Source organism: Gorilla gorilla, chromosome 9 (genome assembly GCF_029281585.2).
Source record: "Gorilla gorilla gorilla isolate KB3781 chromosome 9, NHGRI_mGorGor1-v2.1_pri, whole genome shotgun sequence".
Lineage (NCBI taxonomy): Eukaryota > Metazoa > Chordata > Mammalia > Primates > Hominidae > Gorilla > Gorilla gorilla.
Window position 1 is genome coordinate 119331988 of NC_073233.2, and position 24948 is coordinate 119356935.

The 24948-nt window shown below is 50.7% G+C and overlaps 1 protein-coding gene across 2 annotated transcripts in view; it reads right to left on the minus strand.

The window, feature by feature from the left end:
• The window catches only part of BTG4 (BTG anti-proliferation factor 4), a 117735-nt gene that overhangs the window by 40247 nt on the left and 52540 nt on the right, over window positions 1-24948 (minus strand). The window contains exon 7 of one of the 2 annotated variants that reach the window (XM_019037651.4): window positions 21200-21998. The exons of the other annotated variant lie outside the window; for it this stretch is intronic. Coding sequence (XP_018893196.1) covers window positions 21980-21998 — 19 coding nt within the window. The 3' untranslated portion in view covers window positions 21200-21979. Of the gene's footprint in view, window positions 1-21199; window positions 21999-24948 lie in introns of those variants that run through there. 2 annotated transcript variants of the gene reach the window in all.

Sequence of the window (24948 nt, forward strand, 5' to 3'; positions counted from 1 at the left end):
CCAGTTTCTCGTGTTGATAGCTTAGCTACTCAGCCTTCCTGGGTTTTCTTTTCAGCCCTGGTCATATCTTTAATGATCTCTATCCTCAACATGTCTAATAGCCCAAGGACCAAGCTCATTCCACTCTCATCCTCAACCCAGATCTGCAGGACCCCAGCCAGGCCCATAGCCCCCCAAGCAGAGGGGAACTGACAGCTATGACTCTGACTATACTAGACAACTCTACACCCACCAGGAAGTAGAGCCTTGGAGATGTCCAAGCTGACCCTGTTATTAAGGGCTGAGAAGCAGTTGTAGATGCTGCTTAAACGAAGAGGGGAAGGGGGCTGCCAGGGCAGCCACAGAGGCATCAACAGACGGGACACAGAGGTCTCTGGCGTCACCCTGATGGCAGTTCTGCAAGTGCTGACACGGGGTCCCAGAGTCCCTAGACCTAACTTTGTGGGTTAGACATCTGACTCCAATTTGTGTGGGCCAAATTCTAGCCTGGAACTTGGGCCCCAATATGCACAATCTGTCTTCCCCACAGCCCCTGAGACACCATGGGAGCCAGGGCACACGGCCAGCCTGCACCCTGCCCTTCTCAACAGGAATTCCTTGGCTCATGCAGCCTCCACCTCTGGCCTGACTCTGTTCTTTCTCTGTGAAACCTTCCTCGACCCCTTCAGTTAGCCTCTGTCCAAAGCCAGGCACTCTCATGGGCCATTTCCCCCAGTGCTTACCAAATGTTGCCAGGTATTTTAGTTATCTGGGTAAACATCTTCTCTGTAAACTCCTCAACAACAGAGACATTTTATTCATCTCCATTCTCACCCACCACCGCCAGCACCTAGCTCTGCACCTTGCCAAGAGTAAACATTAAACATTTTCTGGATCAATAAACTCAGGATCATCCTCCCAAGTCCTTATTCTGAATGGCCACAGGAAAACCAAAACATTTCCTCATCTCCTTGGTGACCCCATACATTACCCTAAGCTTCAAAAGAGAGGATGCTAAAGAAGGCGTGATGTGGTCAGGGGGTCCCTGGATATGAGAACCTCCCCCGTCCTAACTGGACACTGTCTTAGGTTTCCATTTATACCTTCCTGGTGGCACCTCTGTCCCTGCTGTCCTATCCATCCACCAGAAACCTCTGGCCAACACATTAAACATATTTTCAAATCCCCAATTCCCTGAACTTAAGGGAAAGCAGGCTGCCCCGGCCTGGGTACTGGGTGTTACCTGACTAGCACGTGGGCTGCCCCCTGTCCCGCACACCCACCCACCCGCTGGGCAGCTAAGCCTCTGCGGTCGGGACCCCAGGGAGGCTTCCTGGTGATTTGCATATAATCACACAATGCCAGGCACAACAAAGCCACTCAAACAGCAGAGCCTTCTCAGCTGAATTTAAAGTTTAATCTCCTTAATACAAAAGTTTCTGCTTTGCTTTTGACGGGTTCTGGAACTCTTGCTGATGATGCTAAACAAATAATCGCCCTTTCTCCCCCTCTGGAGGCTTTGCCCAGCGCATTGTGGCAGCACAGGCCCCAGTTGTTGTGGTTTACGGGCCAGACCTGCACCTGCACTGTTTGTGTGAGCTCATCTGGATGCCCAGAAGGGCTCTTTAAAGAGAGCCCAGCACAGCCGCAGATGGAGCGGGAGAAGACACCAGCCCAAGGACTGCTACAACCCTTGGCCAGACACCAGCTCAAGGCTGCCTGTACTCTCGGTGCTCCCCACCGCCCTCTACTTCCCTTACGGAAACATTCATCCCCAAGTCCTCCTCCCAAAACCCAGCTCCCTCCTATGTGTCTCTCAGGACCTTCCTCTTCCAGATGCCATCCAGCCCCCTCGTACTTCCCCTCCCAGACTCACACCCCCTCTCAGTTTCTGCACACTTTGCCTCATCATCTGGAGGCCGTTCCTAGGTCAGTTTTCCTATTTACTTCAGCACTTCACCTACAGGAGTCATAGAGCCATCCCAAGCAAAGAGCCTCTAGAGACCCTTTCAAAGACATGCTCAGCACTTTAAGTTTTGGCTCCAGCTCCTCCGCCCGGTTGTTTTGAGAATGAGCCATGATCCTACATCTCTCATATTGAAGCGGGAATTGGAAGTTGGTTATTGAACTGGTGGCCTGAATAGGGGTGCCCTGGCCATCTTGGTTATCTGTTTTTTTGTAACAAACAACCTCAAAACTTAGCAGCCTAAGACAACGGTTGTTTTATTTTATCTCACAGTGCTGTAGTTCAGAAATCTGTTCAGGGCTCAGCTGGGTAAGTCTGCTCTGTTGGCACTGGCTGGGGTTACTCTGTGATCTGGGATCTAAGATGGTTTCATTTTCATGGCTGGTGTCTTAGTGAGTATGGCTAAAAGGCTTGGCTCAGCTGGGACTGTTGAGCAAAGGGTCTGCACATGGCCTCTCCAGCCTAGCAGATCAAGGCTCCCAGAGAGAGTGTCCCAAAAGAACTCTGTAGAAGCTTCAAGCCTTCACATGACCTGGGCTCTAAAATCCCAGAATCTCACTTCTACTACATTCTATTAGTCAAGCAGATTCAAAAGAAAAGAAATTGCAACATCTTTAATCTATCACACCAGCTAAAGAGGTCTTTTCAGAAGCCACCAGCCCCTGTAACTAGTTCAGAGACAGAGTTTCCTGGTCCCAATGTCTAAATAACCTATCCTTGCAAATAGAACATCACAGTTACCAGCCTGCATGTACTAGGAGCTGACATCCTTTCCATTCTTTCCCCCAGAGACTCAAACCAATATCCTACCCCTGGGCGGTGTCCCCATTTGACCCCGTTTGGCCTGCCCCTTACCTACCTTGGCTGTTGGGAGGAACTTTGGTTTTTCTCAGTTGCTGCCAGACCTAGATCTGCCCTTTTCAGGTTTTTGTTCACAGATAGCTTTAGATGGGAGATAAGGAAGCTTGAGTCAGGTCAGTGCTGAGGCAAAGATGCTGCCCCAAGACAGGGGGAATGCCCCAGACTTGTCCCATCCGGCCCTTGCAGAATGGCACCAGCAACAAGCACCTGCTGTAGAGAAGGGTTGTCACTATGTTGCAGCTCTGAGACTCTACAGAAGTCAGAGGTGGGTCATGGAGATGAGGGGACAAGGAGAGTGAGGAGGGGATAGGTGACTATCTGCCACACCACTTAGGTACTGAGTCACATCAACATGTATGCAATACCTGGTCAGACAGGCACCCGCAGACCCATCTGGCCCAGACCAGCTGCACTTTCCCTGGCTCTAAGCTGGGAGTGGCAGTCATCTGGCAGAGCCTTGGTTCCTGGAGTGACGGCACAAGGTCACACAGGCCAGGGCCAGAGACAGCTCTCTTTTCTTTTTTTTTTTCGCAAATACATTTCAAATGTTATTATGAAATATGCAAGCCATACAAAAAGGAATGAAGAATACAATAATAAACACCCTTGTACCCACAACCTAACTTAAGAAATAAAATATTAGCAAAGAATATCTCATAATGTAATATCTCAGGGCTCTGGGGAGTAGGGGAGAGAACAGGGTCTGCTCATGTTCACACAGGAAGGAAGGAGTATTGAGAAGGAAGAGAGAAGCAAACTAGAGCATCAGCAGCGGCTCCTCCGAGAGAGAGATGGCTCCTTGAGCACCAGAGTCAAGGGAGATTTTATGGGCTTGGGAACAGACCACAGAGAATACACCACCCTTCTTCTTTCAACTCTCAGCTCAGAGACTTCCCAGATCCCACAGTCTGAATTAGTCATGAGTTCCTTAGAGATGCCTTACGGATTGACTTCTCTGTCCTTGTCTGCTCTTGGGCTGTTTATAATATATCCATGCCTCTCCCACGCCTGACTGTAAACTCTGTGACTGTGCCTCGCTTTTGATCTCATGAAGTTCTTGTACAGGGTAAGAACTCCTTGTTATTGACTTGAATGTGTGATTAATCCTGGGAAACCCCCATGGTTGACGGGCAGGGGACAGAAGCATTAACAGAAAGGGAAAAGCAAAGCGAGTTGGGCCGGGCATGGTGGCTCACGCCTGTAATCCCAGCACCTTGAGAGGCTGAGGCAGGCAGATCACTTGAGGTAAGGAGTTCAAGACTAGTCTGGCCAACATGGTGAAACCCCATCTCTACTAAAAATACAAAAATTAGCCAGGCATGGTGGCGCATGCCTATAATCCCAGCTACTCAGGAGGCTGAAGCATGAGAATCACTTGAACCTGGGAGGAGGAGGTTGCAGTGAGCCAAGATCGCACCAGTGTACTCCAGTCTGGGCGACAGGGCAAGACTCCATCTCAAAAAACAAAAAAAGAAAGAAAAGTGAGTTGAACATAAGAGACCAGAGCATAGCCAACACCCAGACTTTGGTTTCTAATAACATTCTCCAATAAAAAGGAACCAGAACTCCTTGGGGATATGGCCAATTCTAGGACGGGGACAGGAAATATACGAGATGAGATCAGGTGCAGTGGCTCACGTCTGTAATCCCAGCAATTTGGGAGGTCGAGGCAGGTGGATCACTTGAGGTCAGGAGTTTGAGACCAGCCTGACCAACATGGTGAAACCCCATTTCTATAAAAATACAAAAAATTAGCCAGGCATGGTGGTGCACAGCTGTAGTCCCAGCTACTCAGGAGGTCAAGGCAAGAGAATCACTTGAGCCAGGGAGGTGGAGGTTGCAGTGAGCCAAGATCGAGTCACTGCACTCCAGCCTGCGCGACAGAGTAAGATTGTTTAAAAAAAAATGTATATATACACACACACACACACACACACACACACACACACACACAAGATGAGCCTGGGGCATCTTATAGTGCCAAAAATATAACGAAGTACTCAAAAAAAAAAAAACAACAACAACAACAACCCACAATCATGAGGTATGTCAAAAGGACCCAGTAGCCAACTGGCAGAGCTCACAACAACCAGCACTGGATCATTTTGAAAGACAGGGAAAAAAAAAAACTCTCAATCTAAATCTAAAGTATGAAATGAATACCTATAAGTCCATATTGATATAAATAAATGTTCATGTGCATAAATAAAGATGAAGAAGCGACAAATCTCACATGCAGAAGAATCTCAAATAACTTGCATTCGATTAACTTACGTTAATTTCAAATAACTTAATTCCACCCTCGGGGAGGGATAAGGCAACTGCCCACTCCTTAAGTGTGGGCTGTACATAGTGATTTTCTTCCAATGAGCATACTGTGGAAAGGGAAAAAGAGTAACCTCTACAGTGGAGGAAACCTGGCCAACGCTACCTCAGCCAGGTGATCAAGGTCAACACCAACAGTGATACATCATGTTGATTGCATGTACCCTTCATACAACGTGATGGAAATGGCACCTTGCCTCTGTGGTCTTCCTCTCAAAAACCCACACCTCCAGTCCAAGCGTTAGAAAAACATCGGATAAATCCTAACTGAGGAACATTCTACAAAATATCTGACCAACATTCCTCAAAACTGTCAAGGTCATCAAAAACAAGGAAAATTTGAGAAATTCTCTCAACTGAGAGTAGGCAAAGCAGACATGATGACTGGATGTCATATGTGATCCTGGAACAGAAAAAGACAATAGGTAAAACTAAGGAAATCAGAACAAAGTATGGGTTTCAGTTAATAATAATGTATTGGTTCATTAATTATAATAAATGTACCATATTAATGTAAGCAGTTAATAAGAGAAGAAGCTGGGTGTGAGGTATATGAGAACACTGTACTATCTTTTGAAATTTTTCTGTAAATCTAAAACTGTTCTTAAAAAATAAAGTTTTTCAAAAAAATATCAGCACATTCTAGGAAAAACTTACATAACTTAAAAACAAAGGGAAAAAAAAGAGAGACAAAAGGGACTTTGGGATCATGGAAATTAAGTCGTCCCCCACCTGTCAGACCAGTGGAAAGTCAGGTAAAATCAGAACTGAAAGTGACATCCCGGGGGCACTGCCAGGGTCCTGAGAGAAGGCAGTTTGGGGATACAGTGAAAGTCAGACAGCTGGGGGCAACAGGACGAGGACCTGGGTGCAACAAGTGTAGGGCAGCAATCAGAAAGCGTGGTCTATAGGTATGGGCATAGATGAAGCAGGAAGCCTCACTTAGAAGCCTCCAGCTCGAGGACGCTTAGCAACACAGGTGAGTATTTAAAACAGTGCAGAGTGGGGAGTAAGAAACCAGGGTGAGACAGCACAACCACCTCTGCAAGCATTTAAAACGGACATGTGCCTAAACGATGCCTGCTTTGCAGGAACTCACAGACACACATTTGGTTTAACAGAATTATTTTTTATGGGGAGATGGAAATGAGAATAAATGGAGAAAAATAAATGAACAAAATAGGAGAAGTTTCCTGCCCAAACCACACCAGCAATGACAATGTTCCATGAACTGAGTGTAATTAATTCAAACCACTACCCTGAGGGGGGTGTGTGTGTGTGTGTGTGTATGTGTGTGTAGAGACAGTGTGTGTATGTGTGTGTGACTGAGAGACAGAGAGAGAGGAGAGGAGAAGGAGGGAAGAGGAGAGAAGGGGAGGGAAAGGCAGGGGAGGGGAGGGGAGAGAAGACATAGGAGAGAAAGGGAAAAGAAACAGGAGAGTCCTAAGAGGCAATGTCTCACTTACTTGTGGAATCTAAAGATCAAAACAATTGAATTCATGGACATAGAGAGTAGAAGGATGGTTACCCGATGCTGGGAAGAGTAGCGGGGGGCTGGGAGGGAAGGTGGGTATGGTTAATGGGTACCAAAACAAATAGAAAGAATGAATAAGACCTACTACTTGATAGCACAACAAGGTGACTATAGTCGATAATAACTTCATTGCACATTTTAAACTAACTTAAAGATTGTTATTGAATTGTCGGTAACTCAAAGGATATGTTTTTTGACACATGAGATGTTTTAATACATAATACCCCATAAATATATACACCTACTATGTACCTACAAAAATTAAAAAAATAAAAATTAAAAAGTAGAAGAAGAGGTAAGGGAATCAAATGAGATTTTTTTCAGAACTGGATGAAAGGCAACAGAAAAAGGAATGGTGGAAAGAGGGTGGCTGAAGACGTTAGGAAAGAAAGGCAGGAGAACGCAGCAGTAAAAGCTGGCGTGGGGGATTCCTCTGTGAGAGGCAGGGGAGTGGTCAGGCTCTCTCCAAGGCAACGGTCAACCAAGAAAGTTTGTTTTTGAAAACCATAACCTTCTCTGTCAAACAGGACAAATAGGACATAAGCCTTAGAGGACAAAGACAATAGATATTGGTGAGGGGATAGAAGAAGCAGTGGCGAAGAAGAGAGATGGGGAGCCCAACGGCTACCCTCATGGTACCGTGCTAAGGTTAAGGTTGCCCTCGTGGTACAGTACTGTGAGGAAATTACTGATGGGTACTGGGGACTTGCCCTCATTCTGCCATCAACCAGTTATGTGAGCTTGTGAAAATCCCAAACCTCTCTGAGCCTCAGTTTCCTCATCTTTAAAATAGGATGTTGGAATGAACACACTCCCTTCCCTAATCCGGCAGTTAATGCAGTCTGGGAGTTCATGCAGGAAGGAAGACTAGCGGCATTACCTGCCTGAGGCTGGATTCACAGCAAGGCCTCCAGCATCTATACCTCCACTCCTGTTGTGTATCGTGCCAACAGGGTCCGGGGATCCTCTGAGCCTTTTCAGCCTGTGTGGGCTGTCACACAGCTCAGTTCCACATCTTTCATCGTGCCCTCCTTTGTTATATACGTGGCCCTATGAGGGCAGTCCTCTGTATTCCCACAGGACTGAGCCTAGGAAAGAGGTTCATTAAGTATTTTGCCACATTCTAGGCCCAACATATCCCCAATTGCTAAAGACTCTGAGGCAAGACATTTCAAAGCAGAGAACAATTGTTCTCTAATTAGGATCTGATTTTTAATTTAAACTTCAACCTGAAAAGCAACCTGAACTCTATTTTAGTCTTTTCCGGTTTGCTATTCCTAGAAATCCTGTCCAGTGACCTGACCTTGTGGGAATTTTCCATCTTGTCTTGTGTTGACTCAGGACAAGACACTTCCTCCCTCTGGGTCTGAGTTTCTTCATCCACAAAATAAAAGAGCTGAAGGACACAGCCCCTAGGATCCCTTCCAGCTCTACTACTCTTGCCAGTTGGAGTAATCTGAACCTATTTAGGCCCCCAGGACCTTCCACCAGCCAAGTACAACCTCCTTGTCCCACTCACCAGGTAAGAAGTTACCTTTGAGATGGATTTCACAGAAGGGAGGAGAAGTGCAGAGAGCTAATGGCCTTGATTATAATAGAAACAGGATAGAGAGACCACAAGGTTACAGAACATCCCTTAAGACCTCAGAGCAGTAGGAAGCTTTCCCACCTACCTACCCAGAGCAGAAGGAAGGTTGACAACGTGAACCTACTTTCTACTACCTGGGAAATGTATGTGATTGATATGGAGCGAACAGGCTTCAGAGCAAGAATACCTGGGCTCTACCCTGGCCTCACCTCCTATTACTGGTATGATCTTAGGCAAGTGATTTCATCTCTTTGTTTCTCCATTTCTTAACACAATAAATGGGGTTCATTACAATGTCAATCTCACAAGGTAGTTGTGAGTACCAAAAAGCGTGGTGCATATCAAAGTTCCTCGCAAAACTTTGATACTGAAAGCATGGTCCAATGAGGTCAGCCTTCACCGAGAGCTTCTTAGAAAGGCAGAATCTCGGGCCCCACCCCAGATCACCCATACTGTTGAATCAGAATCTCTGTCTTTAAAAGATCCTCAGGTGATTGGCAGGGACAGGAACGTTTTGGAATTGTTGCAAAACATTACACAGATGCTAATCTTACTTCCTATAAAAAATAATTAAGATCATGACACCAATAAACACACACACACACACACACATCCTCCCCTGCAACAGCATTTCCTCTTCTCCTTCCACTGGACTCCTCCACGCCCTGCTCACCCCTTCCTGCAAGCTCACAGTGCCACCATCTGGACAAACAAAGGCAAAGCAGATGACTGAGATGTGCAGGGAAGGACACTCAAGGGCCTGGAACACCCAGAAGAGAAGTGGCTTTGTGGGAGGAAGTCAGCCTGTGCTGAACATTATGGTAACCACCAGCCACCTATGGCTACTGAGCACTTGAAATGGGGCTACTGCAAGCTGAGATATGCTGCATATCCAAATGCACTCTGGATTTGAAAGACTTACTACAAAAAAATAATGTAGCTCCTGGAAGCTAAGTCTTAGTCCTAATTACTGCGTGGCTGTCCCCCCACAGGTAGTCTCTGTCACAACTCACCACCTGCTCCCTGTGCCCCGGGAACTTTCCTCTCTGGAGCAGGACCCTACAACGCCTCCTTCTGCCACCTCTGCCCTTTTGAAAAGTAATTAATGACAAGGCCAGGACCTGAGCCTTTCTCTCCACCACCTGCTGAATGCTTTATCCGACACATCATGTGGTTATCCAAGGATTCACTGGCGGTTTTACAGTTTCCAGTTTTTCTGGGTATGCATATTCTTTAAGAGCACTTGACTGGTTGCCTGAATTTTCAGTCTTTCTGGACCGCAGTCTTCTCCTTTATAAACTGGGAGAAGAGAACTAAATAATCTCCAACATCCTTTCTAAAGCTAAAACCATATGGGTCTCTGAAACCTGGCTGTACATGCACCAAAGGCAGAAGCCTCGGGTTTTATTTCCTTTGTATCTCTCCTGCAGCATTTCACACACGGAGAGTACTTAAAGGAATCTGGCTGGCTTTGCCTTGCAGAAGAAGGGAACTGAGATGTCCCTTGCCCTCACTAAGCCCAGTTATGCACACGCATGCACACACACCCCACCAGCTTCTCTAGGAAGGAAAAGGAGATAGGAGATAGAGAAGAACCGTGGAGAACAGAGGCGGCAGATGGAGGCATTCCTCCGGAGAGGAAGGTTCCTGGAGGACAGGGAGGTAGGAAAAAGAGAGTGGAGACACTTAAGTTGTCTGGGCCAAAGCTGCTCAGAGGATCCATATCTTAGATTTCATCCTCATGAAATATTCAGTGAGTGCATCCCGGAGCTCCCATGGGTGGCAGAGGCTGCCCTTCCTGGGCATTTCTCTCTGAGTTGGGATCCTGGGTCCACATGTCCCTGTGCCTCTCCTGTACCACCACCTTCATCTTGTTTTCTCATGGTGTTGCTGGCACTGGGCCTCTGTGCTTTGCTGCCTTCTAACTCTCCATCTACCTCCCCAGCGGTCTTTCTCAGCATCTGTCCACCCTCTTACTTCTATGCCTACCTCTCTCTCTGCCACTGTCACCCCACCCAAGGGTAAGGATGCTCCCCTTTGAGGGCACCCCAGTGATGTGGGCTTCCATAGCTGTCTTCTGCCGTGCCCTCCGGAGTGCCACATTCCTGAGCACGGAGAACCCTCAGGACTGCGGGAATGAGATGCCTCGTGCAAAAGAAGAGCGAGACCCACCAGGATGCAGAGAGGGTAGGAGCTGGGGGTACAGTTGAGGAGTGGGGAACAGAAAAACAGCTCTGGGGGAAGATGCTGGCTTTATGAGACACCTGGGCTAGGCTAGGGCTCAGAAGCCCCCTAATGGGAGAGGAGCACCGTCAGGGGTCCACTTGGGCCCCTGTGGGATCGTGGGTGACCCACCGCTCCTGGAAGCTAAGTCTTAGTCCTAATTACTGCATGGCTGTCCCCCTACAGGTAGTCTCTGTCCTAACTCACCACCTGCTCCCTGTCCCCCGGGAACTTTCCTGTCCGGAGCAGGACCCCACAACGCATCCTTCTGCCACCTCTGCCCTCCCAGGTTCTTCAACCCCTGGCCCGGCCAGGATGCCTGTTTCCCCTGTGGCTCAGAGGCCACCCAGCCAGAGAAGGGCAAGGACACGTGTGTCTGCCGGGGGCCTGGGCGAGTGTTCCAAGTATGTCCTCTGGCAGGGGGGCCCAAGGACAGGCTGCATTTCCAGGACTGTTTTGGTCTCAAGTCAAACTCGGCTCAGGTGTAACTTGACCAGGGTTGGCTCAGGTTTCCAAGTGACTTGGGGATAGGGTTGCCAGATAAAGTACAGGGCACCCAGTTAAACTTGAATTTCAGATAAATAACAAACTTTTTTTAGTCTTGCATGGGACATAGTTATACCAAAAAAAAAATTGTCTAAAATTCGAATTTAACCGGGTGCCCTGTGTTTTCATTGGCTAAATCTGGCTCGCCTTCTCCAAGAAAATGACAGACTTTATGTTGCTCTTTGCCATGATCACTTCCAAAACACATCCCAGCCCAAGCCCTTCCAACTTGAACGTTCTCTGCAAGCCAACAAATGTGCATGTGAATTCTTCCTTTGCTGAATGTCTCAAGTCTCTTTTTTTATCGAAATGATAGCCCCGGCCAGACCCTTACCAGAACATGCTGGTCTCCTTCCCCTGACTCCTCCCCTGCCCTGTTTATTGCTCATTTCCCCTCCCCTGCCCTTGTCTTCTGGCCCATTTCCAAAAGGGTCACAGCCAAAAACCTGGGCATGGTTCACCACAACGAAGTATTAACCAACCAACATGAACCAGCACTCCTCCCTCCCCCTCCCCGCCCCCAGCCCAGTGACAGTCGGTGCCCCTGCCTCCCGGGCCACCGAGACTTTGGAGAGCCAATGGGCTGTGTCCAGTGGGAACACAGGAGCTGCAAGGACGGAGCCACCTGGAATCAGGAGGGGCTATGTTTGACCAAGGCTCAGTGGAATGACCACTGTGCCCACGAGGTAGGAGAATGCCCATCTATTATGTCCTTGGCCTCCTGCCCCTCCACCCTCCCATTCAAATGTCCACCATTCCAGCCACTGGGCTCATTCCATGGCCCCTCTCTGGAAATATAGAGGTCAGTACTTTGCACTCTCAGGCAGTTCCTAGAAGCAGCGGGACTGAATGAGAAAGAGCTTCCCCAGGGAGGTGTCCCCAAGAAGTTTGAGTCTTTGTGCAGGTGTGTGCCACACCAGGAGATGCCCATGGACATGACCCAAGCCCTGGGGCTCTGCCTGTGCTGGGGACAACAGTCAAGCAGAATGTGCAGCCCTCTGTGCCCAGAGAGACAGAGACACATCTTGCAGCTCAGCTGCCCTGATGGCATCCCACAGATTTCTGTCACTGAAGGCATGGGGAGTCAGGTACAGTACTCTGAGGTCCTACCTCATGCAGAGCCAGGGCCTGTGACTTCTGTCTCCAAAGAGGGAGCATGCAGGACATGCCTATGTGCAGGGTCCAGAGGCTGCTGCTGCCTGGCCCACATCACTGGCACCTCACCAACATCAGAGGCTCAGAACCAGAGCAAGGTCCCTTTGTTGATTTTATTTCATCCTACAAAACTCCTTGAATAAGAGGTCATTGTGTTCATGAAAGAAGAGGGACACTGTCCAAGAGGTCATGACTCCAGGCTGCCCCTGCCCCGTGGAGTTCTTGGAACTATTCCCACCCCCACCTCCCTTGTGTCCTTTCAGGACACTCAGACACAGCTCAGGGAAGGGGCTGTGTTCGCCGTCCCTTCCTACTGGGCAAGTGTGTGACTCCGTGTCTTGAGGGAAGATCTGACACTGGCTCTTTTTGTTTCCAGGATTTTTACCTTCTGGACCAGCCTTCCCCACCATGTGCTGTGGGCCATCCCTGCAACTTGGACCTAGGGCAGAAGTCTGTCCCCCTCTATGTGGTCAAGATGGATGGTAAGAGAGCTGGACAGATGGAGGCCACAGGGAGGCCTGTGGCTCGGGACCACACACATGCAAGCCTTGTCCTTACCAGGGCATGTGCTCTGTCCCATGACCAGAAGCTGAGGTTTGACAAGGCAACGACTCCCCTAGGGAGGGCTCCCTGAGAATTGCATGCAAATTCTGACCCCCCTCAATGTTTCAGAAAGTTGAAGCTACCATGTGCAAACAAGGCTGAACAGCTGCTGATTATATACATGCTCTTGGGAAAACTCTTACCCCAGTCCCTGCAGGGTCAGAGGGATCCCTGTTTGTTCTAGCGCTTGGCTTCCTGCGCCTGACCAGACCAGATGGTGAGCTACTACACTCCCTAGGCCTTCCCCTCGGGGATTCCAGGCGTCCAGACCAGGATCCAGGTGGGCATCACAGCTCACCTGATGCCCCTCCTATCCCTCCCCTACCCTTCCCAGGTCCCAGCACAAACCCATCTGAAGAGTGGCAGCTCTCCCTCATTCTCTGAATCTTACCTAGGAAAGTCTAGGGAAGGACATCTGGACTCTTCTTGGTCACTGAGCCTCAACTCCACACATCTTGGGGATCTGCTGCCCCCAGAGCCAGGCATCCGAAACCCCACAGTCTGCCTCCAAGCCAATGATACCCTGGCCTTCCTGGTGACTCATGAGCATTACCCAGAGTATGACCTGTGAGTGTCCAGAGACCACAGCCCCATCATCATGGAGGCCCTAGAGAGGAAATGCCCCTGCATCAGCCACCACTCCCAAAGGCAACGTATTCCCTCCTTTCTCTCTCCTCAGGGGCCACTTCTATAACACACTGGAGCAATCTGACTGGGGGCGCTTCCGGGCCCTGGCTGAGGAGTCCCAGCTCTATGAACAAAGCCTCAGCCTCTTTCTGCAGCAGTTCCAACAGCCGGGCATTTATGTCTTTCGTCTGAGCAGCAACCGACATCGGAAGATGGTTTGTCTATGATAATTTGCCTCATTTAAGACATTATCCCATTATTTCCCCTCTCTTTAAAAAATACTGCTGCAGGCCAGGTGTGGTGGCTCACACCTGTAATCCCAGCACTTTGGGAGGCCAAGGAGGGCAGATCACCTGGGTCGGAAGTTCGAGACCAGCCTGACCAACATGGAGAAACCCTGTCTCTACTAAAATACAAAATTAGCTGGGCATGGTGGTGCATGCCTGTAATTCCAGCTACTTGGGAGGCTGAGGCAGGAGAATCGCTTGAACCCGGGAGGTGGAGGTTGCAGTGAGCCGAGATCGTGCCACTGCACTCCAGCCTGGGCAACAAGAGTGAAACTCCATCTCAAAAAAAAATAAATACTGCCTCATAACCAGCTCAGACAGATCTGCAGGGAAGGAGATGCCCTGATGTCCCTATCAGTTTCAGGGTCCCACAATGCTAACAGATAGTCCTGGGATGCCAAAGTTCATTCCACAGCAACCCAGCATGTGCGGTGCAAGGAGGGGAAGGTTGAGAGGATGGGAACATAAGTATGTATTCAGGGACATCAATGGCATTGAGTGGCTTAGGACCTCTGGCTATCTCTCCCAATCCTCCACTTTGTCTCCCCCCGACCCCCATCTGCCAAGCCCACCTACGCATGGTTTTATCTGTGTGACCTGCACATTGCACCACCACACTGATCCAGGTGTGCTGTTAGTGCCACACACAGCATTTAGTATCTCCCTGTCAGCACAACATCCAAGAGGTTTTACTGGCTTAGTCCCAGAACATGCACACAGCTCCCTCATACAGATAGTCATCTGATTTGAGTCATCTGATGTGAACAAGTTTCCCAGGAAAACTCTGATTCTGCCTCCCAGTCCCCAGGTTTACACAATCATCCAACTATTTGGTCGGTGTTGGCCGGCGTGGGTCGCACTCTGTCTTGTGGCCAGTCTCTGGCAGACAGTGGGACAAAGACTGAACAGACTTCTTTCCACCCAGTATGTCCGGGCCCTCCCGCCAGGGGGCCAGTGCTTTGGGGAAGGGCCCTTTGCCTCCACGACTCCCAGGTATCTCATCCAGACTGGCATCGCCAGGATCCCCCGGCCCCTGAAGAGGTCTGGCTGGCCAGGACTCCTGGGGGAGATTGTGCTGCTCCTGGGGCTTTGAGTAAAGCCAGACAAGCGACATCTTAACCACTCCACAAGACCACCTCTCCAATCCCCTATAAGTGGGTCTTCCATTCCTGTTTATGATAAGCATTCTAATAGTTGCTAAGATGCAAAGGTGACAAAGGTGCAGTTTCAAGCCTCCAGGGCTTGAAACAAATACATGTCAGCAAATATAATGGAGCTAGCTAAAGCATGTCCAGGGTGCACACCAAGGCAGGAGTTGACTGTTCTCCCTGGAGAGGGTGGAGGTCAGGACCGACTTTCCAGAAGAGTTGATCCCTGAATGAGGTTTGAAATAGGAGAATTATTAATATAATGTGGTCCCTGTACTACCAGAGGGTTGGTATGTTGAGGAGGGGGTACACAGTGGGGAGGAGGAACAGAGATGAGAAGGGGAGTATTGTGAGCACAGCAAGCACATAGGCATGAAACAACACACATCTCCTCTGGTGACCAAACAGGGTTTCCCATGACTGGAACTGAGGTGTGAGGACAAGGATAAGGCTGGAACTGGGAGGGAGACTAAAATGGGATGGTCTCCAGGCCCTGCTAAGAAGTTTGGACTCTAAACCCTAGGCAAGGGATAAGAACTTTCAGCAAGTGAGAAAACCTGGTCCACCTTTTATTTGTACTCTAGCAGTAGGGTGGAGGACAGAGATGGATCAGAGGGGGAAAAACGACAGAGACCTAAACAATTAGTCCAAGCAAGAGAGGATAAGGTGCTCCCTAACCACGGTGAAGTGCGACCTGTTTCCTTTCAGAGTCTTCAGGAAGGATGCTGCTCCCTCAGCTCGCCCTTCCCTTCCCACTCCCCATTATGTACTCTGTAGATTCAGTATCACAGCCTGAGCTGGGCTCGGAAGGCTGCTCCCCACCCCACCTTCAGGAGACATCAGCAAGAATGCAACCTCGATGCCTACACTTCCCCAAGAACTGGGATAATGTCAATAAGGAGAGGCGGATCTCACCAAGACTCTGACGCCCCCAGGGTTGAGGGGGGTCCTGGTGAGTGACAGGTGGGCTAGAATCCCAGAGGCACCCCCAAATCCAACTAGCCAGCTCCTGCTTCTTTTTTCCATCTTCCAAGATTGCTCTATTCTCAATTCCTCTTCATTCATCCACTGATTTGCTCAAAAAATCTTTACTGAGTGGTACTGTATGTCAGACACTGCCGGGCACTAGGCATAGGCAATATAGAGCAGGAAAGAGACATCTAAACACACTTTCCAAAAGAAACATAGTATAACCGTGTACAAAGCGGCCAAGTTACACAGTGACCAGTACTATCTAGAGGAGCAAGTTGCAGAAGGTATTCATTGTATGTCACGCTGAAGGGTTCCCCTTCTATCCTTGCTACTCACAGCATGGTCCTCAGACAGCCGCACTGGGATTTGTTTGTGCTCCTAGAACTTTAATGTGCATATGAATTTCCTGGGGATCTTCTGCTTCAGTAGGTCTGGGATGAGGCCTGAGATTCTGCATTTCTAACAAATTCCTCAGTAGCACTGATGCTCCTTACCCAAGAACTACACTTTCAGTAGCAAGACTGCCTGGACTGTTGATGCTCTATAGGAAGAAGATGCATGGAAGATCTGTAGGGAAGCTCATATTTGCATTTCAGGAGGATAATCCTGCTTTCCCCCGACCCCCACAGGTGGGAGCTGGGAGGCTGAGGAGCAGGTAGACCTGGAGTGGTTTGACACAGAGGCCTTCTTTGGAATCCTCCTCAGGCAGTCTCTGTCAGTGACAGCCAAACTCAGCCAGACGAAGGAAGAGGCAACTGGCAGCTCCAGGCAACACTTCTACCCAAGACTGAAGGAACACGTGGGGCTAGAGTCTCCTCTTCAGGAGAGTTGGTTATAGGACAGAGTCCAAAGAATATGGGACATAGAGTCCTTAAGGAATCAGAATAAAGGAGAGTATATGGGAAGGGGAGATAGAGGATTTCAGATTAAAATTAGAACTGATTTCATGAAACCTAGGGCTTCGGACCAGTAATAGGGATTCTACCAGGGATTCTACCAAGGCCACCACTGGAGTTCCTTCTCAGATCTCCATCCCTAGTCCTCGGTAGCCCAACTAGGTGAGCAAATTTATGCCAGTAGATGGCAGGCATTAGAAGCAAAAAGAATACACTAGAAGTCCAAGTACCAAAACTGGGCCAGGGCTTCCCCAGCAGAATGTGCATGCTGAGACTGGCTGGGACGAGCCAGTGTCTGTCCTCATTCACTCTTTCCAAGTGTCTGGGTTGGGGGTTGGGGGTTGGGGGGTGGGGTTCTGGAGTCTCTCCAGCTGTTGGCAGCAGGGGGCGCTGCAATCACAACAGTGAGAGGCCGGGTGGCTCCGAGAACAGAGTTCACACACACTCAATCCACCCTCTCTCACAGCTCAAACTCCTCTACCTTAAACTTCTGGATGAAGCCCGTTCTCTCCAGCAGCTGTGGGGAACAAGGCGCTGCCTCCCAGCCTCCGCTAACCGGCTTCTGAGGAGCGTGCAGAGGGAGCAGCAGCAGGTGGGCTTGGTTCACGCCTTCCTCTGTGGTCTCTGTGCCCAAACACAACTCCCTCCCCTCACTGAGGTCCAGGCTCCCTCCCTTAGCACCTCCCCCACCTGTTCCATCTCCCTGGCCCTAAAGCTCTTACCTACAGTTCCCACCATCTCTGGGAATTTCTCATCCCCTTTGCCGCTGCTGCCATGCCTGTCCAGAATAACTCTGGAGTTCCCAAGGTGAGCAGGGTGTCCCTGAGCTTGCTGTCCCTGGTGGCTGTAGTCCCTGCAGGTGAGCAAGCAGGGTTGTCTCTGACCCAGGCTGCTGAGGCAGCTGCCTGGGCTGCAGAAGAGAAGGCCAGCTGGAGGAGGCACCTGGCAGGCGAGTACGCAGCCAGCCTTCGTCACCAACTCAAGCTCCTTCGCCAAGACCTCCTCGGGAGGCAGGAGCAGTGGGCCTCTTTCTGCTCGACGCTGAGGGAGGCTCAGCAGCAGCTGAAAGCACGGATGGGCTCCAGGTCAGAGAAGTCCTCTCCGGCTGGACAGAACCCAGAAAGGTGTGGACCTGGCCAACCTGGATCAGACTTAGGGAGACATGAAATGGGGAGGAGTGTGGCTGCAGGGGGTCCCAGAACTGGCCAAAACAAAATGTCCTTTTCCCACCCCTGATTGCTCCTGTGCCCCTGCAGGGCAGTTCCCCAGCTGGACACTGCTGGGCCACCTGTCCCAGGTCGTGCTGCAGGAGGGCCACCGCCTGAAGGCCTGGGGCATTCTGGGCACCAGCACTGGGGCGGGGCTACTGCGGCCAGGTGAGCTTTGCTTGGGCCTCAGCCAGGGCCCCCCAGGAAAGCTGGCCCTGAATCAGGGCAACTAGCCCTGTAGAAACTCCAGTTCCACCCCCAGACACCCAGCAGGGGAGGAGAGGTAGAAGAGGGCAAAACAGAGCGGACACCCCAAGGTCGGCAGGGTCTTCTCATGCAGTGCCTGCCCAAAGAAGAAGGAGCCTTGAATGTGGGAAGAACCAAGGAAGAAACAAAGCCATGGCAAGTCATAGCTTTATAGATCCGGAGGCACTTCCTGAAAATAAGAGCCTGGCAGATGAAGGCAAACGGCCAAGTTTGGGAAATGATGAACCTGTCTTGGGGTCTTGCAGGCCTGCTGAGTCCTGGGAATCCCGTAGCCCCCCTGTAGGCTGTCACCACCATTTCCCAAGGCTTTTCCAGTCTCTGCCGGCCTGCGCAATGATATCACAATGGCACGTGGAATCCTGCCCTGGACTCAGCAAAGATGAGACCCCTGCCCCTCAGGAGCACAGTGTCGGTGGAGGCTGGGGAGTTCTCACCAGCTCCTTCCAGTCACCAGCCAAGGGAGTCCCCGCATGTTCCCTTCCCCCCCGGCCCCCAGCCCAGGGCTGAGCAGGCAATGATTGCTTTCCTGCAGCCCCAGCAGGCCCTCCTGGTGCTGATGACATCAGTGTGAACCCTGTCACCAAGTTGATGGTCCCTGGCCCCAACTGTTTGATGCTTCCAGCCAGCAGCCATGCAGGCTCCATACCCCCTAGCTACTTCATCCACCCTGACACTGGGCAGGTGCTGCCTGAGGCTGGACACCTGGGATATGATCTGCTGAGAGCTACCCTGGTGCCCACTATGGACACCAATGCCGGTGAGCCCCTGGCCCACTGACTATCCCCAACTCAGCTCTGGGCTTCAGAGATGAGGCAGGGCTTGCTGGGACTCTCAGGAATGAGTTCCCAGGGAGCACAGCGCAGCACGCAGGGCTCTCTCCTTGGACAGTGGGGCTTGGTGACCAGCAGAGTAGTAAATACTTCCTTCCCCTCCTCGCCTTGACATTCTTGCTGGATCCAGAAGGTGCCATGAGCTGCACGGTAAAAGGAGGCAGGTCCCAAGGCCCCTCTGTCCTGCTCTGCAGGGCTGAGGGAGGCTGGTGCATTAAAGGGTACCAACAGCTCCCTGTATCCCTGTCCAGGTGGTGTCCGAACATCAGAAGCTGCCATCCTGCCCTATGTGCCCTACCCAACCAGTCCCACCACAGGTTCCCCTCCAGCCACGCACCTGCCCATCCTGCAGCCAAGAAGGATGTCCCCGCTGGGGGCTCTCATGACAGACCCCATCACAGGCATCGAGGTGCCCGTGCTGGCTGTGACTCTGCACCCCCAAACGAGGCAGTGGCTCACTCTTGGGGGGACATACTGCAATCCTCTCACAAAGACCTTGGCCCCTCTGGAGATGGGGGGCCCCATGGAGGATCCAGTCACAGGAGGCATCTTGCCCATCCTGGGAGTCGGGTTGGATGAAAACACAGGTCTCCTGGCAGCCCTCGGCATTGTCCTCCCTCGCCCTCCTCCATGCCTGGCCTGGCCTCCCAGTCCCCTTCCTCTCAGCCCCCTACACTCTCCATGTTCTGGTCCAAGCCGCAAACTCCACCCACCACCCTCTTTCCACCCTTCATCCTCACTCTGCCTCTTACCCCCAACCTTCCCTCTCCCCTTCCCCATCTCTACTGCAGTGCCCCTGGGGAGGGGAAGAGATGCAAGGTAGTTCTATGAAGTTAATGGACACTTTTCAACCAAAAAGGACCATTTCTCCACCTGTCACCACCATGCTCCACCCCCTGCCCCCTCCCTCCCCCGCTCCTCCTTCCCTCCCACAGCTCACTTCCACCCTTGTGCCCTAGTTCCCCTTATGCCACACCTGCCTACATCCCTGCTGGGTCCCTCTCCCACCTTGCCCCCTTGGTTTCTTGCTTCCAGCTCAGCTACTTGTACTGGGAGGGCTGCGAGATGCTTCGGGGAACCTCATGCTGCCTGGTGACAGCTTTGTGGAGCCACTGAGCGGGAAGACAGTCTGGCTCCAGGGGGCTTCCCAACAAGAGGGCCAGACATTGCCCCATATGGGAGGGCCACAGGCCCTGCTGGACACCAATGTGCTAGTGGCCCAGAGGCGAGTGATTGCAGTGCTCCAGCCATGCCAGGAGAGTCCAGAGTCAGGTGTACAGGGACCTCTGGAGGCTGCCATCAAGGACGTGAGACAGGCACTGGCCTTGACTCTGCACCATGTCCTGCAGCAGGCTCAGAGGCTGGAGAGGCAGCTGGCGGCAGCAGATGACATTGAAGCCAGTGGTGGCAGGATAGGTATGGACGAATCTGGGCCAGAGGCTCTCAGGCCCCGGTATCTCAGGCCCAGAATGACCTGGTGCTTTGATGCTCCTCGGCCCATAAGCTCAGGGACAGGGCTGCAGCCCTACTGGCCTTGCACACATGTGACCAAGGGAAGAGAGAAGGAACTCCATGACTTCATACCCCAACCCCATGAGTGCTTGACTGCCTCCCTGTCTTAATTTCTTGCCAATGCCGTTGAATTTATGTTATGTAGCGTACATTCTCTTGTTACTTCATGGCTCATGAAACACCACCAACAGGTGCTGTGATACCCGTTTTAGAGTGGGGAACCTGACGTTCAGAGAGTTAAATGAGTTGCCCAGCTGGGGTCCTCTAGCTGCAAAGCCTGAATCTCCTGAGTCCTCAATCCCTTCTCACCTTCATTCTGCAGCAATCTTCCACTTCCTACGAATAAACGCAAGAAAGGAGCTCATCCCAAAACTCCACCTCCCCCCGACAGCCCTGATACAAGGAAAGGCAAGAAGTAGGAGTGGCATCTTCCTGGAGTTTATCTCACTCATTCTAGAAATTACCCTCTTCCCATAAATAAACAACCTTTTATTTATGTGATAAATAAAAGGTTCTTGTTAGAAGCCAAGAAATTTCAATTCTAGCCCTGACACCACTGTTTCACAGGTCAGTATGTCTTCACGATATGAGGGGGGTGAGAACAATTTTCTGCTGCCACGTGCCGGTCTCCTCTGGACTTCCCAAGAGAAGAGTGGGGGCAGGAGGCATGGGGGACTCTGGAGCAGGTGTCACCAGGAGGGAGGGAGGAACCAGGGAGCTTGAAGAAAATGTATGGTTATTTTTCTAGCTAAAACCACGTCGTTGGAAGGCAGAGGTGGGAGGATCACCTGAGGTCAGCAGGTCAGAATTGACTTGAGTTTGAAGACCTGCCCCACAATTTATTAACTCTTTGACCTTGGGCAAGTTATTAATACTAACCCCTCCCTGCCACTGTTTTACCATCTTTTAAAAGGAAGAGTAAAATCGTGCATACTGGCCGGGCACAGTGGCTCACGCCTGTAATCCCAGCACTTTGGGAGGTCGAGGCAGGTGGATTGCTTGAGGTCAGGAGTTCGAGACCAGCTTGATCAATATGGTGAAACCCCGTCTCTACTAAAAATACAAAAAGTAGCCAGACATGGTGGCAGGAGCCTGTAATCTCAGCTACTTGGGAGGCTGAGGCAGGAGAATCGCTTGAATCCAGGAGGTGGAGGTTGCAATGAGCTGAGATCACATCACTGTACTCCAGCCTGGGTGACAGGGTGAGACTCCATCTCAAAAAAAAAAAAAAATTGTGTATAATTTATAGCTTGGGTTGTAGGACTGAGTGAAATATAACTTCTACAGAGTCCTGAGTTCAGATTCTGAGGAATGGCAGGTGCTCAAGAACACAAGGCCCCTTCTTTTAGAAGTTGTTGTTCTCAGCTTCTCAAAAGGTCTGATGCCACTCAATTCCCACTTGCTTCTTCCAAAACAGGCCATTAGGGCATTGTCCTTTCTTCCTTTCCGAATTCAGAATGCTAAGTTGAGCCTAAAGAAAACAAATGTAGTGTTTGCAGGGAAGCCTCTCTGGTCAGGGACGTAGTACTTTGAACCTGGAAAGACTTCAGGGTGATGCTTAACCCTCAACTCCTCCTCTTCACTCCCTCTCCCCCTGGTGTTGGGAATGATGCGCTATCCTGGGACAGAGCTGTGGGCCCCAGCCCTGTATGGAATGGAGATCCCAGATCCTGAGGGCTCGGGGCTCATGGTGCCTATCCTGGGCATGGAGCATGATGAGAATTCTGGCGATGCCACACCGCTGGCAGGCTCAATGGAAGACGCTGATGGCAAAGGTAGGAGAGAACTTGGGACCTCTGAGAGCTCACGAATGTGACTTAGCTCTGGGAGAGAAAACCCCCTAAAGCTCAGGAGGGGTACCCATGCGCCAAGGGAAGGGGTCATTCTGGTCTTCTGCTAGGGCTGCTGAGACCCAAAATTAAAGGTGCCCAGAGATTCCAAAACCCCAGGACCATAAATCATGTATGTCTCCCCTAGATTACTGGGTCCTTTCAAAGACCAGCACTTCAGAAACTCACCACCCACCCCCACGCCAGGGCTGTGGCCACCAGGAGCCCTATAATCCAGCTTAGAGCCCTTTGAAGGGCAAAAGGAGGTCAGGGGCTCTTCTGGCTTCCTTTTTGCCGGAAAAAGGACCTTCCTTCCTTCCCCATCTCTGATTTCTAAAGCCAGTGGTGGGCTTGGCATCCCACAGGTCTAATCCCAATCTCGATTGGGGCTCAAGCCATAGACCCCTGAACTGGGAAGCCTGGTCCTGTCATTGGAGCTCAAACGGATCTCTCTGCCAGAGTGGTGGTGCCCATTGTCCAGGTGCTGGAGGCTTTACCTCGGGGAGTGAGAGACCCTGGTCGGGTATGTAGGGGGGTTTATTGTATTCATTTATTCATTCATTCATTCATTCATTCACTCAGCAACTACATATTGAGAGCTGTGTTCCAGGCAACATGTTAGGCATTGAGATACAAGGACAACTAGATAGGGCTCCCAAGGAACTGGCTGGCCACGGCTCCCAAACACTGTGGGTGGTTCACAAGGGTGTTAAGAAAGCTCAGGGGAGGGCATCTCAACACACACAGGAGAGCTCAAGGCTTCCCAAATGAGGTAATGCACGCAGCAGAGAGACAGCAGAGAAAGTCACTCCAGCCTCGGGGAAAGCAAATGCAAAGGCAGCAAGTATGAGAAATGTATCTTCTATCATGAAAGCCACGGGGAGCTGCTGAAGGGTTCTCAGACATGGGATCTAATCAAATATAAATGCAAGACTTTAAAATTTTGAAAATATGAAACAATACAAAACATAAGTTACTCATACATTTTTTAAGTATGTCAATGAAGAAGCAAAAGCTTTCCTGCCCATTCCTCTCCCTCCACCCACAGTCAACACCCCCATGGCATCCCCATCCAGGCACTCTTTACCTCTCCCCCTGTCTCTCCCACCAAACCCAGCCACTTCACAAGTTGGCACACCTCCTCCCATTTATTTTTATGTTTATGTATGTGTAGGTACAGTCAGCGTTCTAGAAAGCTCTCCCTGGCAGCTGTGCGGAGGATGGATGGGAGTGGGGCCAGACTAGCACAGGAAGCCCCGTCAGGAGGTTATTGCGGTAACTCAGCCATTGGCAGATCTCCACCACAATGAAAATGATTTAGGGCCCCCATACATTCTCAGTCTGGTTACGTTTCAGAAACTGTGATAAAAGGTATGTGATAAATAAAAAGTTCTTGTTAGAAGCCAAGAAATTTCAATTCTAGCCCTGACACCACTGTTTCACAGGTCAGTATGTCTTCACGATATGAGGGGGGTGAGAACAATTTCCTGCCGCCACGTGCCTGTCTCCTCTGGACTTCCCAAGAGAAGAGTGGGGGCAGGAGGCACGGGGGACTCTGGAGCAGGTGTCACCAGGAGGGAGGGAGGAACCAGGGAGCTTGAAGAAAATGTATGGTTATTTTTCTAGCTAAAACCACGTTGTTGGAAGGCAGAGGTGGGAGGATCACCTGAGGTCAGGAGGTCAAGACCAGCCTGGCCAACACGGTGAAACCCCGTCTCTACAAAAATATTAGCCGGGTGTGGTGGCAGTCACCTTTAATCCCAGCTACTCGGGGGGCTGAGTCAGGAGAATTGCTTGAACCTGGGAGGCAGAGGTTGCAGTGAGCCGAGATTGCGCCATTGCCCTCCAGCCTCAGCAACAACATGAGACTCTGTCTCAAAAATAAATAAATAAATTAATTAATTAAATAAAACCAAGTTGATGGCCTCACCAAGTTTAGTCATAGATACCCAAGGTCAGGGAGGGCCATTACCCTGTGAAACTTTGGGGATCTACGGCTGGACCACATGGGGCCATGAGCAGAAAAAGCCAGTAAGCCCTAAACATGCTGGATATTGTAGCTGGACATCCTGGAGCAGGAGTTGAGAGCCCAGGAGCAGTATTGGTGCCACCAGGAACAGGAGGAGGAGCAGCTACTGGAACAGCTGGGGCACCTGAGCCAGGAGCTCCACTTCACGGCAGGAAATGGCGCCGAGCAGCAGGTGAGGCCCAGAGGCACCACCTCACAGTCCCCACCCATCTGCCAAGATTGCACAGTTTTCTCTTTCAAAGTTTGGAGTCCTTTTCTCCCTCAACCATGGGAAGGAAATCCATCTCAGAAAAGACACAGTCCCAAGATTCCCCAGCCCCAGGCCCAAGATTTCAGTCACCCTTAAGTATCTAAGCAGGACAGAGGTAGGGGAGGAAAAGCAAACAGGAGCCCCGCCCAGAGCTCCTGCCTTCCCCTCCAAGGCCCATTCCTTTGTCCCTTCTGTCCTACATAGCTGAAGGCTGCAGAGGAGGCCTGCCAGGCCCTTGAGTCCCGCTGCCTGCAGGAGACAGAGAGAAGAGCCAGGGCTCTGAGCACACACAGCAGCCCAGAGCGGGGCCTGC